This window comes from Phyllobates terribilis, unplaced genomic scaffold (genome assembly GCF_046119375.1).
Source record: "Phyllobates terribilis strain yellow unplaced genomic scaffold, ASM4611937v1 Scaffold_1__5_contigs__length_1240528914, whole genome shotgun sequence".
NCBI lineage: Eukaryota > Metazoa > Chordata > Amphibia > Anura > Dendrobatidae > Phyllobates > Phyllobates terribilis.
Window position 1 is genome coordinate 980,831,857 of NW_027362761.1, and position 18,850 is coordinate 980,850,706.

General features: G+C 43.2%; 1 protein-coding gene across 2 annotated transcripts in view; it reads right to left on the reverse strand.

Annotated features, from left to right (window-relative positions):
* Positions 1-18,850, reverse strand: part of WWC2 (WW and C2 domain containing 2) — a 213,537-nt gene that overhangs the window by 97,385 nt on the left and 97,302 nt on the right. The window contains exons 2-5 of one of the 2 annotated variants that reach the window (XM_073643348.1): positions 9,407-9,531; positions 8,569-8,772; positions 6,133-6,209; positions 4,647-4,726 (exon numbers count right to left, since the gene is read on the reverse strand). In XM_073643348.1, coding sequence (XP_073499449.1) covers positions 4,647-4,726; positions 6,133-6,209; positions 8,569-8,719 — 308 coding nt within the window. In that variant the 5' untranslated portion in view covers positions 8,720-8,772; positions 9,407-9,531. The remainder of the gene's footprint in view (positions 1-4,646; positions 4,727-6,132; positions 6,210-8,568; positions 8,773-9,406; positions 9,532-18,850) is intronic. The other variant, XM_073643338.1, reaches the window with a different exon arrangement.

Sequence of the window (18,850 nt, forward strand, 5' to 3'; positions counted from 1 at the left end):
CATGCGGAATTGCCTTGCGTTTTCTACTGCATTGTAGATGGCAATTCCGCATGCGTAAACGCACAAAGAATTGACATGCTGCGGAATTTTCCGCACAACAAAACGTGGGCATTACAATTGCGGAATGCCATAGGGGACCATGGCAGAAGGCTAACATGCGTAATTCATGCGTTTACGCTGCGGAATTTTCCGCACAAAATACGCATGAAATATGCATCGTGTGCACATAGCCTCAAAGTGACTTCAAATGTGATGTGGTCCCTAAAAAAATGGTTTTGTAAATTTTGTTGGAAAAATGAGAAATCGCTGGTCAACTTTTAACCCTTATAGCTCCCTAACAAAAAAAAATTTTGGTTCCAAAATTGTGCTGATGTAAAGTAGACATGTGGGAAATGTTATTTATTACCTATTTTGTGTGACATATCTCTCTGATTTAAGGGCATAAAAATTCAAATTTTGAAAATTGCAAAATTTTCAAAATTTTCGCCAAATTTCCGTTTTTTTCACAAATAAACACAAGTGATATCGAAGAAATTTTACCACAATCATGAAGTACAATATGTCACGAAAAAAACAATCTCAGAATCAAGGGGATCCGTTGAAGCGTTCCAGAGTAATTACCTCATAAAATGACAGTGGTCAGAATTGTAACTATTGGCCTGGTCATTAACGTGCAAACCACCCTCGGGGCTTAAGGGGTTAAACACATATAATTGTACATGGATTGTGTTTTTGTATTTCATGCTGGTGTCTAAGGGGTAACATTTCTCATTGTGGAGAGTGACAAGCCAAGCCTGTCATGTCAGAGTGAGGAGACCTATAAGCCATGCATGCTTCTCTGGGAAATTAAAAATGCAAATTGTTTCTTCAGAGAGGAAGAAGACTTGAACTCTGGCACCACCTATTTTAAGTAGCAATCCTAAAGGTCAGTATCAACCCTTCAACGAGCCTTGCAATATGACTTGGGATAAAAGCCAAACTTTGTATTTCACACTCAAATCAAAGTGTGAACAGAGTCTTAATGATGGATTTGCTAAAAAGTAAAAATCCATAAACTTGGGTTCATGCACCGGGCTAAACAAAATAGCAGTTCTGCAGAATTAACGGGGTTGACTCGTTTAGAAAACACATTTTCATATATCGCCTGATTGAATCAAGTAAGCACAACTGTATTACAGAAGGTTTGTACAAAACACTAGGAATGAGGGGACAACTGTGCTAGGTAGGGGTTGAGAATTATTTAATACCCCAGCAGTTTGTGCCCCACAACCCAATATCAATAGCAAACAAATTCTGAGTAGTGAAAGATTGAAGGGTCTGTTCACATGTCCAGTTGTCAATTTGTAATGGATCCAGAATAATAATAAAAAAAAATAATAGATCCGATACAAACGGAGCAAAGGTGGATGCAAAATGGAAACCAGTTTTTGAATGGATCAATCTTACAAAAAAAAGGGAAAAAAATATCCATTTACTGTTTTCTTTTTTAGCCAGAGAAGAAAAAATGTGCAGGCTATGTTTCTTTGATCCAGCTTAAAACAAAACTACGTACTGTAGCTGGAAAGGAGCTAACTGAAGACACGATGACGGCTCCGTTCCCATTTAAATGAACATTTTATTTATGTTTTATCCCAAAATGGATCCAAAACCAGAAATAAGTACCGGACATGTGAGCAGAGCCCAACATGCGCCCCTGCCTCTGCACAAGGCATGTCTCGGAGTGCCTGCCCGAGTTTCTGTAACAACTGCCCATTGTTTCCTTGTGGTATGTTGTTGTCAGTTTCTCAAACATGCTTTGGATTCCTATCAAAATTGCTTGCAAGCGAGCTGATCTAAAACAATACAGCGTTGTTGTATTAATATAATAACAGACTGCTTGGCTAACCTTTAATCTGGCACAGTGGCGTGAGGTGTGATTACTTAAGGTACGGAAAGAACAGAACGGAAGAGAAATAAGCCATTACTGGTCTAGTTTAGATTTCACATCAGCAGAACGTGGGGCGAGATGCATCGTCCGTACGGCACGCCGAGAAGCCGCGCGCTCACATTATGCAAGACAAACAATGGAAAATAAAAAGGAGCGTCGCTTCCAATGAATGTCATTTCATAAAATCAGCTCAACACTGACACGTACGAAGCTTTGTGACCCGTCTCAAAGGAAGCGTTTCCTTAGGCTACCACCAAAGGCAGGACATGAAGAACACAGACATGAAGTGGTGATATATTTAGCTGGTTACAGGCTGTAAAAAGTTATAATGAGCCTAAATCAAATACCCAAAATCTAGGCCATAGAAACAGTCCTGCTGGCTTCCCCTGACCTCTGCACGGAAAACATTAAATCGAAGATATTCATCAGTAGGCCTGTTCGGAGAGGGAAGGGTGACATTTCAGAACGATTCCGTACAATATGGAAAAGTCTAGTGGACTGACACATTAACCCCTTCCACCCTCACCACATAAACGTATGTACTAATGGGTGATCCCTGTGATAGAGGCTGCGCTAATTAACATTCTTTTATAGATGGCGTTATTTGCGCCCATTACATCATCAGGGGAGGGCCAGACGCACGCAGAAAAGGTGTAGGGATGTATATAGGGGATTATATTCTTTATAAATAAAGCGCCAAAATATTTAACAGCACACAGATCATGTCTTCCCTAACCCGAGTCACAGAAGTGAAAAACAAATATATGGAAGGAAAATGTAGATAAATAAATGAAAGTAATACAAACACATTTAAAACCCTACTTCTGTAAGCTTTTTTCCCCACTTAAGGTGGGATATTACATGTACTTATGTTATAGCGTTTTCAAATGTTACATAATGTAAGCATTTTTGGCATTGTGAAGCAGAGAATCAGAAAATACATTTTTGGTGTAATTATTATTCATTAAAACAACTACCATTATATCAGCAGCATTTCTTTAGTATAGTTTAGAATAGCAAGCCTATAAAAAAATATAAAATGTCCTACCCCCGAAAATAAACAAAAATTAAAGATGCCTTTAGTAGTTTTCCAAAACTCCTGAGCATCATAGCCTAAAACAATTGAGCCATGTAAGGGTTAAATACAGATTGTGCAATCAATGGTGTATCCTAAACATTTGTTCTATGGTTTATTTAAGGGCAATTAAAGAATAGTTCTAAAAACTACCGGACCATATTTTAATGGGGTGAAAAGAACAGGCCAGCTTTTCTAGTAAGCGACATCTTTAGGGCCAAAAGAAAGCCAACAATGGCATTGAACTCTCAATTCTCACCCCCATACCACAAGATAGGTGATTAATATCACATTGTTGGGAGACCCATCACTGGGACCCCACCGATGACTAGCAACCAGGGCTGTGGAGTCAGAGTCGGTATCCATATATGGATCGACCCCTAAAATTTATAGTAACTTGGGAACAGTAGTACAATGCAGTATATGCTATAAATGTTTTCACAAGGTTTTGGGAAAGTTATGAAATGTCCTATAAATGTCTGTTCTGTTCCTGATCTAAGGATCTCGGCTTTTAATTGAGCTGAATCTGTGCTGCACTTTATGTACATGCATAGTAGTGAGGCCGTGCTGTGGAGTCGGAAGTCAGGGAAATTGAGGAGTCGAAGGTTTGGCTTACAGACTCCACAGCCCTGCTAGCAACTTGTTCCTTCTTGGTTTTTTTGTTTTGTTTTTTTTACAATATTTCTAAATCAGACTGGAAATATTTTAGGGATTACAAAACAGGAGAAGGAATTAGGTATTTTGTTTACAAGTAAGCTAATCAGCAGTACTCAATGTCAGGCAGCAGCTGCAAAAGCAAACAAGATTTTAGGGTATATAAAAATAAATAATAATACATTGGGATCACAGGATTTTATCATTCTATAAAATCACTTGTAAGGCCACATTTAGGAGATGGGATCCAGTTTTAGACTCTACATTCTAAAATAAAAATAACTAGAGAGCTAAAGACAATTCATAGGTGGGAAGCTAAATTAATACACGAGTTGGAAGGCCTATGATGAAATGCTAGAAAAGTTGGGCTTCTTTAGCTTAAAAACTCCTCACAGTGTGGTCAATAGAAAGGACTGGCACATTACTTCCAAAGACCATAGTAAGAACCAGAGGACATTCATTAGGGGGAAAAAAAGGCGATTCCAGCAGCTAAATCGGAAAGGGTTCTTTACAGTTAGAGCAATAAGACTGTGGAATGCCCTACCACAAGAGGTAGTGATAGCAGATACTATATCAGCATTTATAATGAACCCAATGCTTTTCGCACAACAAATGACATTGTGGGTTATAAATAATCACGAAAGAGAATGTTTAACTTATCGAAAAAGGATGACCCTGTTTTTTTTTTTGTTTGTTTGTTTTTTACTTATTTAAAAATGCGCAAAAAAAAAAAAAAAAACACAGTTGTATTAATATGTGCAGACAGACAAATTGTTACTGCCTTAAAAGTGTCCTGTCACAAGCAGAGGATTATCATGTCAAGGCAAAGAGCGAGAGGATCTCATGACTTCTGATGGAAAATTAGCTTGATTTTCTACATGACCTTAAAGAAAAAGGTTATGCCAAGAATAAGGAGAGGAGGGCAGACTGAGTTGTGCCAAGACGCTGAAGATGAGAAGCTGAAAGAACAAATTTTGCATTGAGACTCACCGCTGTAATGTCTGGAAGCCCTGCTCCTTGTACAGAAGTTCCTGCTTCATTTGTGACAGCTCCCGCTTCAGCTTTTTTACCTAGTGAAGACACATAAGTTGAGTATGATATATAATGAGTATGGTTTATAAAGTAGTGGGTCTGACAGGGCTGTTCTCCTCATGTCACCCCTACCCGACGCTGCACTCTTTCAGAGTTGGCCCATAGGTCCCTATGGATTCAGCTCCTATTAATTAAATGAAGATTCACTGCGGTCAGGAGAAGTCACAGGTCGACATTGCATTGCTTCAGATCAATTATGGATTTTTAGCATGGATTCCACCCTTAAAGAGGACTTTTCACTGGATTTTTTACTTTAAAGTGAGTATCTCTTCCAATTGCCATTGCTCCACAGATTCTGTAAGCTTCATCTTTTACTTCTGTGCCACTCTCTTCCAAATTTATTCTCCCTATAAATAAAGGCGTAATTTTTTCCTCTAAGCAAATGGACGTATACCACAGATGTTTTCTATGGCTGTCGGACAGGGACCATGTGAACCATCAGTCACTGGCGCCTCTAACCACTTGTTGGCATGACGTCATTGTGGTGGGATGACCCACAAGCTACCAGGGTCCTGCAAATCGATTTATTTCTCTCTACTTATCACCTATCCTACTGAAAACCTCTTTAGGGTGCAGTCAGATGGCCGTATAACACGGACGACGATCGCATCGCAATGCTCGGACTGGCCGGCGGCTCTGCTGACCCGAGGGCGACGGCATGCATTTCTATGCTGCTGTCATGCTCGGGTCAACAGAGCCGACGGCCAGTCCGAGCATTGCGATGCGATCGTCGTCCATGTTATATGGCCATCTGACTGCGCCCTTAGAAGGATTATAGCTGCAGTGAATTGTTGACAAACTATTGTCCAAAAGGATTCAAATCTGTATCCTGGTCATATAGAAAACCACATATTAACAGACTCCATACCCTATTCAGTTCAGTGCTAAGGATAATAAATCCAGAAAACATTACAGGAAACAAAAATGCCATACTTACCAATACCTGGTCACAATACTATTATCGTGATGGATGCAGCGGGCCCACATGATAAATCCGGAAGTAGCACAGATGTAATAAACTGATGGACAACCACTCACACCCCTACCATGGGGGATTATCATCATAGAAGCACAGAAAGCTTTTATCATAGCAGTCTGCTGCATCCTGCAGTATATTGTTATGACCAGCTATTGGTAATTATGGCCTCTTTTCTGTAATGTTTTCTCTATACCCCCATTCTCTGAAATACAGCCCACATGTAAACAATAGTACAATTACAAGATATATTCATATTTTATGTAACATTTAATACACAATTAAGCGGTTTGCAGCAGAATTAGTATTAATTGCTTTGTGTTCTACAAGCACAATATACAATGAATGCAAAAAATTAACGGGAAAAATAAGTTACCATAGAAACATGTATATATTTAGAACCCTTACCCTGACTTTTGTGGTAGAGATTTCGGCTTTAAGAATATCAGGGTCATACTTTGTACTTGACGATGAGCCTGAAAATACTAAAATTATAAAATAGAACAAGATTAAATCAAAGGAAAATGTTCCATACAGGATTGGCAAGTTAAAGAGATATTCCCATCTCCAATATGTAGTAGATGCGATAATAACAAATATTAGCAAATGTAGTATAGTTTTTCTAATTCACTATGGCTCTTTCCTCTTGTGCAGGCATTGCAGGACCATAGATATCCATGGTTACGACCACTGATATAGTGACAGTTAGCTAGTTGCTAGTGGCCATAACCATGGATACCCAAGGTCCTGCAATGCCTGCAGCTGAGGAAAGAGAAAAAGCAAATCAGAAAAACTATACTACATTTCTAATTAGAAGGTATTTGCTAATATTATACCTACTACATATTGGGATAGGATCTTGGAGATGGGAATACCTCTAAGTCAAATTCTGCTATTTTTACAAAAAAAAGGATGTCAGTAATTACAGTGCAGTGTAGTTACATTCGCCATACAATACTGGTTTTCTTATGTAAACTGCAGAATTTGTGCAAAAACATCATACCAACCCACACCTACCTGGATCGAACACTAACCGCTCAGTGATCTGCACTGACACAGGAAGAGAACATGTCATCGCTGCACTAGTAGCAAAACCACTGTGTTGGTCAGCTTACTTGAGCAGTGCCATATCTGAAGTTTTTCTCATGCCTTGCTGGAAAAGTCACCTAACCGCTGCATCCAATCACAAGCCGCAGTGGTCTTGCTGCTGGTGCAATGGTGAGGCTTCCTTTTCCTGAGTCAGTGCAGACTACAGAGTGGCCAGCCCTAGATCACAGTAGGTGCTGGTAGGAGAGTATAAATTGGTTTGTAAGTTTTTATAGATCCTGTGAAACTTTTCTTCTTGCCTAGACATCCCTTTAATACTTGAGACTGTTGCATGAGCCACATTTTAACATAACTTGTTATAAAAACAAAGAATGTGGGGGTGTCACGGAGCAAAGGTTGTCACATTAACTCTTAATGTAAAAACACAAATCTACTATAAAAAATAAAAGTAGAATTTGCTAAGGGGGAATAAAAGTACAGCACTGTTCTTTCTTAATGGTGTACAAAAGTTGTAAAGTTCTTGACCTAATCTTATGCAAGGAGGTCAGAGGGTAATAGTTTTAGTAAAAAGCTGTAACATGCGAGGATAGATTTACTATTGTGGGTAACAATGGTGATGCCAGTAAAGATCAGTACAAGATAAGGAAAAGCTAAGTATTTAAAAAGCTACTTGACATTACATATCATTTATGGATATAATGTATTATATTGTGTTACATACACAAATAGTCTCTTCAGAAAGGAAGAGGTCAAAAACACTAATGGAAGTAACAATCCTGAAAGTCAAGGTCAACTATTTAACAAGCCTTGCCACAAGACTTCGGATAAGAATCCAAACCAAAAATTAATTTGCAGACACGTGTTTCTGGGTGTTTACTCTTCATCAGCACAAAGCAGTAGAGATTAGGCTGGGTGAGAGGGTTCTTAAAGGGAATTCTAACACCAGGTGTTTGTTATCTCATCTGACAGCAGCATGATGTAGTGTTAGAGACCTTGATTCCAGTGGTGCATCACTCAGTTTAACCACACCCACACCACTGATTGGCAGCTTTCTGTGCATACTGTACATTGACTGAAAGCTGCTAATCAGTGGTGGGGGCAGGGTTACACACACAGTTGACTAAAGCCACGTTCACACGTTTAATATTTGGTCAGTATTTTACATCAGTATTTGTAAGCAAAAACCAGGAGTGGAACAATCAGAGGAAACGTACAATAGAAACAAATCACCACTTCTGTATTATCACCCACTCCTGGTTTTGGCTTACAAATACTGATGTAAAATACTGACCAAATACTGAACAAGTGAAAGTGGCTTAAGCGTGAATTTACTTTGTAAGCCAAGAGTTAACGAGTAGTATTAAAAAACCTTGTTTCACAATTATCTTGCTCTGTAAACACCCTGTCAATCAGTTTTGCTTGTTCATCGAGTGAACTGATCTTCTGAGTAACTTAAAAGATCATCATTCTTGGCGCTGCATTGTCCTATGTAAACAGGTCTTGCGCTGCCGAGAATTATGGAAGCTATGTGCACTGATCGCTGATAGCACATAATTTTCGTTGGTCTGCTTGTGTAAACAGGCAGTCAAACTACTGCCAATCAATGAAAGTTTACCGATTGGCGATCGTATCATGCTGCCTTTCGGTTCAGGTTAACACGAGACACCTAGTCCTGTAGTAATAAATCACCTGCTGACAAAACACTGATTTTATTGAGACAACAGCACACAGCCTTTAATTGGCTTAGAAAAGAAGTTTGTTATTTCACAATATTCGATTAATACGCAGCATACTTACGGCTGGTACGTGAACTGGATTTTTCTTTGTAAGCATCGTTGAGTCTCACATACTCATCCAGGGCAAGAGCCAAACGCTGCTCCTTCACATGGTAGAGCTCCTTCTGAGTGCTTAGAGCATCTTGTGCCACCATTAGGTAGTCCTTCAGCATCCGCTCCTGTTCCTTCCTCCATAACTTACGAGGATCCTCTATCTGTGTGGTTTCTAAAGGGAATGATATAAAATTCTATTTAGGGTAATCATTTATGCAAATATTTTACAGGGTTCTAAGGGATAAGTGCAGAAATAGTCATGAAAAGAATCTAAAGAATCTACATTCCTGTAGTAAATCCTGTGTTCGGCGGCGGACAGTGCTTGTATATTAATGGACTACCGCGTACACAGACCCCGTCTCTGTAGAAATCCATCATACTTGCTTCACTACAATAGAGTGTCCTACACCAGGGTTCCCCAACTCCAGTCCTCAAGGCCCACCAACAGGTCATGTTTTCAGGATTTCCTTAGTATTACACAGGTGATAATTGCATCACCCGCACAGGCAATAATTCCATCACCTGTGCAATACTAAGGAAATCCTGAAAACATGACCTGTTGGTGGGCCTTGAGGACTGGAGTTGGGGAACCCTGTCCTACACGACAATTCACATCACATGTTCTCCTAATTGCTGACAAACAAACATGGGTGAAGTGTTGGCCTAGGTTCTATTTTGGAGGCGGAAAAATCAAATGGGTTTTTGAAGAGAAAGCCGCCAAGGACCCGCCTGTCCAACTAGTCTCCTGTGCGGCTTTTAAAGTAGGTTTCTCTCTAAAAGCTATAGCATTTCAGAGTCAACCATACCTGGCTGAAATCGTGTAGCCAATTCTGAGGATCGGACACAATGTATTAGCTGTCAGGTTCCCTTTAGAACTTTCCCCTACTCCACACGATTTATTTTGACTTGACAGCGTCCAAGAGGAAGCCACCTAAAAATAAAAAAAGGACTGACACTTTTTCCCCACTGTGAGTCAAAAAAAATAAAAAAGCTCATAAAACTAATGTGAACAGTAAAATGTTTTTTCCATTTATAGAGATGGTGCAAACTGATTTGCAGAACCCAGTCTCGTGGCCACACAAGTAATCTATGTCTGCCCGACAGGGGGCCCAGTGAACCGCCTTCTACCTCCCAACATCTGTGACTCCTCCATTGCTTAGTCAGCCTGGCATGACATCACATGTGAGTCACTACACAACAATGATGTAGTGTTAAGGCCCCGTCACACACAACGAGATCGCTAGCGAGATCGTTGATACGTCACGGTTTTTGTGACGCAATAGCGATTTTGCTAGCGATCTCGTTATGTCTGACAGGCAGCAACGATTAGGCCCCTGCTGTGAGATCGCTGATCGTTACAAAGCTTCCTGGACCATTCCTGGGTCGTTGCGCTCCCGCTGGGCAGTGTGCATCGCTGTATTTGACACCTTATCAACGACCTCGTTAGCGATTCAGAACTGAGACACGTAGGCGTGCATAAATTGGACTTTTCTGCGCCCCTCGTCCCTGATTGGTGGTCGCTACAGCGTTCTCATTTTCCGCCGTGCATAAAGTAGGCAACAGAATAGCCAATCCATCCTTTGTTTCTGACCTCGTGCTGGATTGCAGATCCTAGCAGAATTCTCCGGGCTGTTGATATCCGTTCATTCGACTGAGTCCTGATTTTGCGGATCGTTGTAGCGTTCTCCGGCTGTGACTGGCCGTACATCTGGTCTTGTTCCTGACTGCGTCCTTGTTTTTTCGGATCCCACCAGTCTTCTCCGGCTGTGACTCCACCAATAAGAGATGAGGGGGCGTGGAAAAGTAATTTTATGCACACCTTTGTGACACAGTACAGTCCCTATCAAGATGTGGATCGTTGAAATAGCTGCTGTGTGAAAGCGTCCCAAAGACCGCCGAGATCGTTAGTTAGATCGCTAGGGCGGCCGAAATCGTTGGGAAGTTCTGCATGTTTGACAGCTCCCCAGCGATCCCAAAACCGTGATGTAATAACGATCTCGCTAGCGATCTCGTTATGTGTGACGGGGCCTTTAGAGTGGATAATCTAGAGTAGCCTGGGAGATACAGCAAGAGGGGAGATAAAGTAAGAGGTGATTCACAGGACTTCTGTCTAGAAGCCACCAAATACCGATGTGGCCGCTGCACCAGGTCCTGAGAATCTAATTTGTAGCATTTGATGCAGTTTTTAAAGGAGGATTCTGGAGGGAAACGGTGTCAAGATCCTCCTAAGAAAAAATCATTGTCAACCTAGTCAAAGGGTATGTTCCCAGAGTTTATGAGGATTTGGAAAAGGATCCGCTTCAAAATCGACAAACAAAAACCCCACTTCAAATACTTTGTTAAATATTATTATAGCGCCATTAATTCCATGGCGCTTTACATGTCAAAAAGGGGTATACATAGCAAACAAGTAGTACAATAACCTTCAACAAAAGCGAGTCACTAGTACAGGAGGAGAGAGGACCCTGCCCATTGTTAAATAGGTTTCATATTGATTTCAATAGGAAAACGTGTCTAGTGAACATGAAGTTTTTTTAGTTTTTATTGGGGGGGGGGGGGGTATTGGGAGACTGGTCCCTGCAACCAATATGAGCACAAAGGAAATGGGTAGACGTAGCTTGCTGTGGTATTGTTCTCACTTCTTCATACATTATAGAAAGGGCTACAAAAATGTATATAGGTATGGCTGAACAGGGAGTTTCAGGTCCTTATTAGGTCCACAACGGCAGATATAATGTGATGAAAAATAAAGACATAATTTCCATCCTATTTCGTGAGCAGTAAAGAAAAAAACAGTTAATCTGTCTAGATGCTAACAATTTCAGTATTCAGTAAGCAATCGCAGCAATGTGTTTCCCTATAGAGAAAGATACAGAATACCCCAGGGCTCCACAAAACATCCATCTCTATTACAGGGTCCATGCAGAGATCTAATGATTTACACTAGAATGGTGGAGCCGCTTTATAAGCCTTTGACAACAAGGGCAGTAATCACACGCCACATCATGTGTGTGTTAAATGAAAGCTGCTGCACAAAGGCCGCACAGACATTGAGAAGATAGCTATAACAACACGGGTAATTTGCCAGGAAATATAAATTACATTAAATCAGCTGTAGGTTTCATTAATTCTATAAGCATCAGGTACTGCTTTTCTTAACTTTATGCTTCTGGTAATAAATCCTGCCTACTAGTAATAGATCAGAGTGGTACAAAAATCATTTTGACCAGCCTAGGAAATATTATATTTTTAGACAGCCCCAATTATGAGTTAAACCACAGAAAATGTACCAGTGTAAGTGGAGCACTACTGGTTGCATACAGTGCAGCAGCTGATACACAGAGACAAGTTTTTTGCTTTTTTTTTTTATTTGCTAGCGCTGCTAGTCGATGGCATATGGCGCCATTCTAATGAAGAACTGGTGGCTCAGATCTACAACCTACCTGCTGTTGCTTACATAGCACTAACATAGTCCCTGTCATCAGTCCTGGTGCAAAGTGGGGCTCACAGTCTTGTTTCCCTCTAAGTAAGATATATTTGATAATTCCAAAGAAGGAAGAAGGGGAAGACAAGGGGAAGACAAGGGGAAGACAAGGGGAAGACAAGGGGAAGACAAGGGGAAGACAAGGGGAAGACAAGGGGAAGACAAGGGGAAGACAAGGGAGGAGAAGGGGAGGAGAAGGGGAGGAGAAGGGAGGAGAAGGGAAGAAAGACAAACTTAGGAAAATGTTGTTCGATAATGTCTGTAAAGTGCTGTGGAATTAATGGGGTTATACAAGCGAGTCAAATAAATATACAGTCAGTGTTTCAAGTCAATGAAGTTCATTTAGCCACCATACTATAATACTCAAATAGTATTATAAGGCATAATACAATTAATCTCACTGTTCGTTGATGGATTATAAATAAGACTGCCTTGCTAGATCTGTCTGAAAGAAAAATGTAAATTTGTTGGCTTCCTAAAAAGCAAATGTAATATACAAGTTATATCTTCTCAAGTTCGGAAGATATCCCTATCCATACCGTTCCATTCATTCTTAATGGGATTGGCAGAAATGGCCAAGCACAGCACTTGGTTGGTCTTCAGCATTCCCATATGAATGAATGGAACAGCAGTGAACACGTTCCCCCACTTCTCCAGTCACATATGGCTTTTCAGATGCCTGGTTCTCATGATCAGTGGGAGTCAGAGCAGTTGGACTCCCAATGATCGTAAACATGAGAATACCCCTTTAATTGATTGCCAGTGTAAGTGCACTGCCTATACATCTGTGTCACAAAACAAGAAATTAGAAAGAGCTTACAGATGTTGTCCATTAATCCTATATTGATTACATGATAATCCTTATATTACGCTAAGAATATAAAATCTGTGGAGTTCTGATTGCCAGAACCCCACACGATCAACTGTTAAACGGAGTGGTGCGAAATGCAAATTAATCTATTTAATGCCATAATCAAAACTATTTTCTAACATACTTGAAATAAAAATTTGTGCTAACAACTTTTTAGTCTGTTATTCACTAACTGATCTCTGCCGGGACCGTTTTTTTAACATTGGAGTCAATGGGCAACGGATCCATTAATGCGGCATCCGTTGTCATCTATTTCTAACGGATCTGGCAGAATGGCTTTTCTGGGGCTAGTCCTGCGCAATATGCACTGTGCAAAATGGACAAAAACATGTCGGCGGTTCAGATCAGCATTAACAAGATGGCAACAGAGCACACTGTCAGTATATGTTATAAGAATACTTGGCATGCAAAGATCAGCGCCGCCCCCGCTTTGTACACTAGTTAGTGGCTGCTGCCTGGTACTGCAGATCAGCTAGTATTCTCTTCAATAGGAGCGGACCTGTAGAACTAGGCAGCGGTCACCAAACAGTGTACAGAGCTGTGGTGTTCTGCTCCGTACACTGTATGCATCTAACAGCCAAACAGCTGGTAAGTGGGAGTCCTAAGCATAGTTCATCAAAAGTAGAGAACAACCCCTTTAACAGAATTAAAAAAAAACAGGGCTGTGGAGTCGGAGTCGGTGTCCATTTTGGTGGAGTCGATATAAAATAGACTGACTCAGACTCCTAAAATATAACAAATTGGGTACAGTAGTACAATGCAGTTTGTGCTGTAAATTTTTTCATAAGAATTTGGGAAAGTTATAAAAGGTCCTCTAAATGTCTGTTCTGTTCCTGATCTAAGGATCTCGGCTTTTAGTTGAGATAAATCTGTGCTGCACTTTATGTACACGCTCAGTAGTGCTGTGGAGTCGGAAGTCAGGGAAATTGAGGAGTCACAGTTGGTGGTTTGGCTTACCGACTCCACAGCCCTGAAAAAAACAATAAAAAGAAAATTAACATAAAATTCAAATCTACAACAAAACATAATGTATTTGTGCTATATACTTAAATTTCCCTGGCAACTGAGGGTGTCAGACTCTCGCCCAAGTGCTGCAACCTGTGAAATCATAAATTCAACGTCAGGCCCAGCATCTGCTCCAAGGAAATAGTATGCAGGTCCAGAAGTTATTTTAGGCCTAAGACTAGGTGAATACACTTTATTGTGGTGATTGGCTTTCTGATAAGATACAAGTGCTTCTCACTAAATTAGAATATCATCAAAAAGTAAATTTTTCATTTTGTTTGTTTTTCATTGGCTGTAAGCCATAATCATCAACATTAAGAGAAATAAACACTTGAAATAGATCACTCTGTTTGTAGTGACTCTATATAGTATATGAGTTTCACTTTTTGTATTGAAGAACTGAAATAAATTAACTTTTTGATGATATTCTAATTTAGTGAGAAGCACTTGTAAATGTACAACTAGATTTTTAGTAGATTGGATTACATTATAGAAAAAAAGTGCAAAAAAATTACCTGATTATTTTGATGCAGAATTAAATTACGGTAGCTAGAAAACACAGAAAAGACGGATTTTGGTAAGACCTTACCTGTAAAATCCTTTTCAGCGAGGGAAGGAAGGGAGACACAGTCATTACTAGTGGGTAGGCGGAGCCCACATAGGATAGAACACCTCAGATTAAAAAAGAGTGTTGTCCGGCCCCTCCAGCTTGGGCTCCTCCTACTCCAGCTCTCCAGTCCGTACACAAGCTAAGGAAGAGCAAATATCACCAGCGGAGCAACATAACCCCTTCTGAAGAACTTCAGAGAAAAAACAAGAGACAGGTTATGCATATAACAGAAAAACCACACAGTCCCAGGTACTACTCACTGGACCTGACCACTGCGATGAGCTGGCAATGCTGGAACAGAGCCTTAGCGCGCCGACCTCAGCCCAGATAATCGCTATCAGAGAAGGGTCACGCTGCATCTGAAAACACAACAACACACTTCTGCCATGGGAGGGAGCTGTGTCTCCCTTCCTTCCCTCGCTGAAAAGGATTTTACAGGTAAGGTCTTACCAAAATCCGTCTTTCAGCAGCAGATGGAAGGAAGGGAGACACAGTCATTACTAGTGGGACGTCCCAAAGCAGTCCAAAAATTAAGGGTGGGAAAAAACCAACAGAGGCAGAATCCCAACAACCTAGAAAAATGCGCAACTAGCGCTAAATACAAGTTAACGATAATTAAACTACAGCCGCCTGCAGGACCCTACGTCCTAAGGCTGCATCAGCGGAAGCACTGACGTCCACCTTATAAAACTTTGCAAAAGTGTGGACGGAGCGCCAGGTAGCCGCCCGGCAGAGTTGAGCTGCCGAGGCCCCTTGATGAAAAGCCCACGATGAACCCACAGCTCTCGTGGAGTGAGCTCGAATCTTAATTGGACAAGATTCGCCCTTGAGTTGGTAAGCCTCTAAAATGGCCGACCGAATCCATCGAGCTATAGTGTCCTTGGAAGCTCGTTGACCACGCCGACGACCTGCTGGAATCACAAACAGAGAGTCCGATTTCCGAAAACCTTGAGTAATAGACAAATAGAACTTCAAAGCCCGCACTAAATCCAATGAGTGCAAGGCCCGTTCCTTCGCATTCCTCGGTTCCGGACAGAGCGAGGGGAACACAATATCCTGGTTAACATGAAATTGTGACACCACCTTAGGTAGAAAGTCGCCCCGTGTGCGAAGCACCACGCGATCCGGGAGAAACTCCAGAAAAAGGAGGCGAGCAAGAAAGACCCGCCAGTTCAGAAACCCTTCTCAAGGTGACTGCCACTAAAAAGGCAACCTTCCAAGAAAGCAAAGAAAGGCTAACGGAGTCCATAGGCTCAAAAGGCCCATGTTGAAGAGCCTCCAAGACCAGATTGAGCCGCCAAGGGGACACAAGCGCCTTCCGCGGCGGAAACTGACGGGTTACCCCGCGAAAAAAGGAACGAATGTCCCTACGCGAGGCGATAGCCTTCCGAAACAGCAAGGACAAAGCAGAAACCTGACCCCTCAGAGTGCTAACTGCCAAACCCTTGTCCAGGCCATACTGCAAAAAGGCCAACAATTTGGGAATGGAAAAAATCCTCGGGTTCCTTGAAGAACCCGAACACCATGAAAAGAAGGCCTCCCAAGTCTTGTGATAGATCCTAGTAGTGGCAGGACCCCTGGCAGCTCGCAGAGTGGCAATGACTTCGGCTGAAAAACCTTGACGAGTCAAGATTTCGGTCTCAAGAGCCACGCCGTCAAACGCAGAGACTTCAGGTCCGGATGACGAACGGGCCCTTGGGTTAACAGGTCCGGGCGAAGAGGGAGAGGAAGTGGAGGCGCAGCCAGAAGCGACACCAGCGTCGAGAACCACGTCCTCCTTGGCCAGTCTGGGGCTACTAACATAGCCGGGACTCTTTCCAGTCTGATCCGACGCAACACCAGAGGAAGTAAGGATATCGGCGGGAACACATAGATTAGCTCGAATTGGTCCCACGGAGCCACCAGAGCATCCACCGCCACAGCCTTCGGGTCCTTGTACCTGGACATGAACGTCGGTAACTTGGTGTTGAACCTTGATGCCATCAAATCCACTTGAGGAGTTCCCCAACGGGAGCACAGCTGTGCAAAAATTTCTGGGTGAAGACTCCATTCTCCGGGATCCACCTTCTCGCGACTGAGGAAGTCCGCCGTGATATTCTGAACTCCCGGAATGTGAATCGCAGAGATGGCTGGCACCTTGGCCTCGGCCCATACCAGGATCCGAGACACTTCCATCATGAGCCTGGAGCTCCTTGTTCCACCTTGATGGTTGATATACGCGACTGCCGTCGCGTTGTCTGTCTGCACTCGGACTGGCAGACCGTTTAAAGGGACCATCCAGTGTTGGAGGCAAAGGAAAAACGCCCTCAATTCCAGGATGTTGATCGGCGGGACAGACTCTTCCGACGACCATACTCCCTGAATCCAGAGATCGTTCCAGACACCCCCCCAGCCTGACAGGCTGGCATCGGTGGTTATGACCGACCACCTCGGAAGGAGGAAGGACTTCCCCAGGGATAACGCTTCCGGACGTAACCACCATTCTAGAGACTCTCGCACCCTGTGGGAGATGATGATACTGCGATCCAGCGAAGCCTGTGATCGATCCCAACGGTTCAGAATGAGCATTTGGAGAGTCCTGGAATGAAATTGGGCAAACGGAAGTGCCTCCATTGACGCCACCATCAAACCCAAAAGGCGCATACACCTTCGAAGGGACATTGCTATCGAAGACATCATAACCTGTACATGTCGAAGAAGACTTGCTTGCTTGTCTGGAGGCAGGGACACCACTGCTCGTACCGTGTCGAAATGCATCCCCAAAAAGAGGTTTGACTGCGACGGTTCCAGAGACGACTTCTTCCAATTGACCAGCCACCCGAAGTCCTCCAGGAGCTGAAGGGATAGATTGCGAGCCGTCACCGCCTCCTCCTTTGAGGACGCCACAATCAAAAGGTCGTCCAGGTAGGGAAGAACCGTAACCCCCTGTCTTCGAAGGATCGCCATGAGAGGTGCCAGAATTTTTGTAAAAACTCTGGGCGCCGAGGCCAACCCGAATGGTAGGGCCACAAACTGGAAAAGGTCCTGACCTATGGCAAAACGAAGGAAGCGTTGGTGGGCCCTTCCGACGAGAACATGCAAATAAGCGTCGCGAATGTCGATTGACACCAAAAAGTCGTTCTGCGACAGGGCCGCCACAACCGAGCGAAGCGACTCCATGCGGAATTTCCGGGTGCGGACATGCCGATTCAATCTTTTGAGATCCAGAATGGGGCGAAATTTGTCCTCCTTTTTGGGGACCACAAAGAGGTTTGAATAAAACCCTCTTCCCCGGTCCTCCGGCGGAACCGGTACCACCACACCCTTCTGTAGAAGGGAATCGACCTCCTGCCGTAGAGCGGCAACTAGCTCGGGCTCTGACGGAATGCGAGATCGGCAAAACCTGTCCGGGGGTCGAGAAAGAAACTCTATGAAGTAGCCTGCTGACACAACCCGCGTCACCCAGGCGTCCGAAACGCGGGACGCCCAAGTCGATTCGAATTGGAGCAGGCGACCCCCCACTCGAGAGCCCTCGAGTGAAAACCTGGCGTCAGTCCGCCTTAGCGGGCTTTTTGTCAGCTTCCCGCTTGTCTTGACGGAAGCTCTGTTTCCAGGGAGTGCGGGATTTCTGAGAAGCCTTTTTTCCTGAAAAAGAGGGACGACCCGATCCCCAAGAGGGCTCCCCGGACTGAAAGGGCCGCCGACTACTACCGGCACTAGGCCTGCCCGACGCAGAAGCCACAGTTCTTCGCTGTGGTAAGGCCGCTTCTTTTGCCTTTGCCTTGACAATCAGCTCCGTGAGGTCAGATCCAAATAACTGACCACCCTTGTAAGCTAAAGATAGCAAACCTTGCTTGGAAACCGCGTCCCCGGTCCACTGTCTGAGCCACAGTGCTCTTCTGACTGTGACCGCCGAGGATTGCGCCCTGGACAGAAGTGACGCGGTATCCAAACCTGCATCACTGCCATATCGGGCCGCATCCTCCAACAACTTGAAAAGCCCATCTATGCCACGCCGTCCGTAGACGGTCCAACCAGCTTAGGGAAGCTTTACAAGCACACATGGATCCTAGCACAGCTCTGAATCCATGACCCGCGGCCTCGTAGATGGATTTCGCCGCCATCTCCGTTTTTCTGTCCAGCGGATCCTGCAGACTCGCCTTCCCTTTAACAGGCAGTAATGAGGATTTGCTAAGCTGGGATAAAGGGACATCCACTTCAGGAGAAGGAATCCAATCATCAATCAACTCCGTGGAATACGGATACAGTGCCTCAAAAAAGCCGTGTCCCCTGAAAACGTT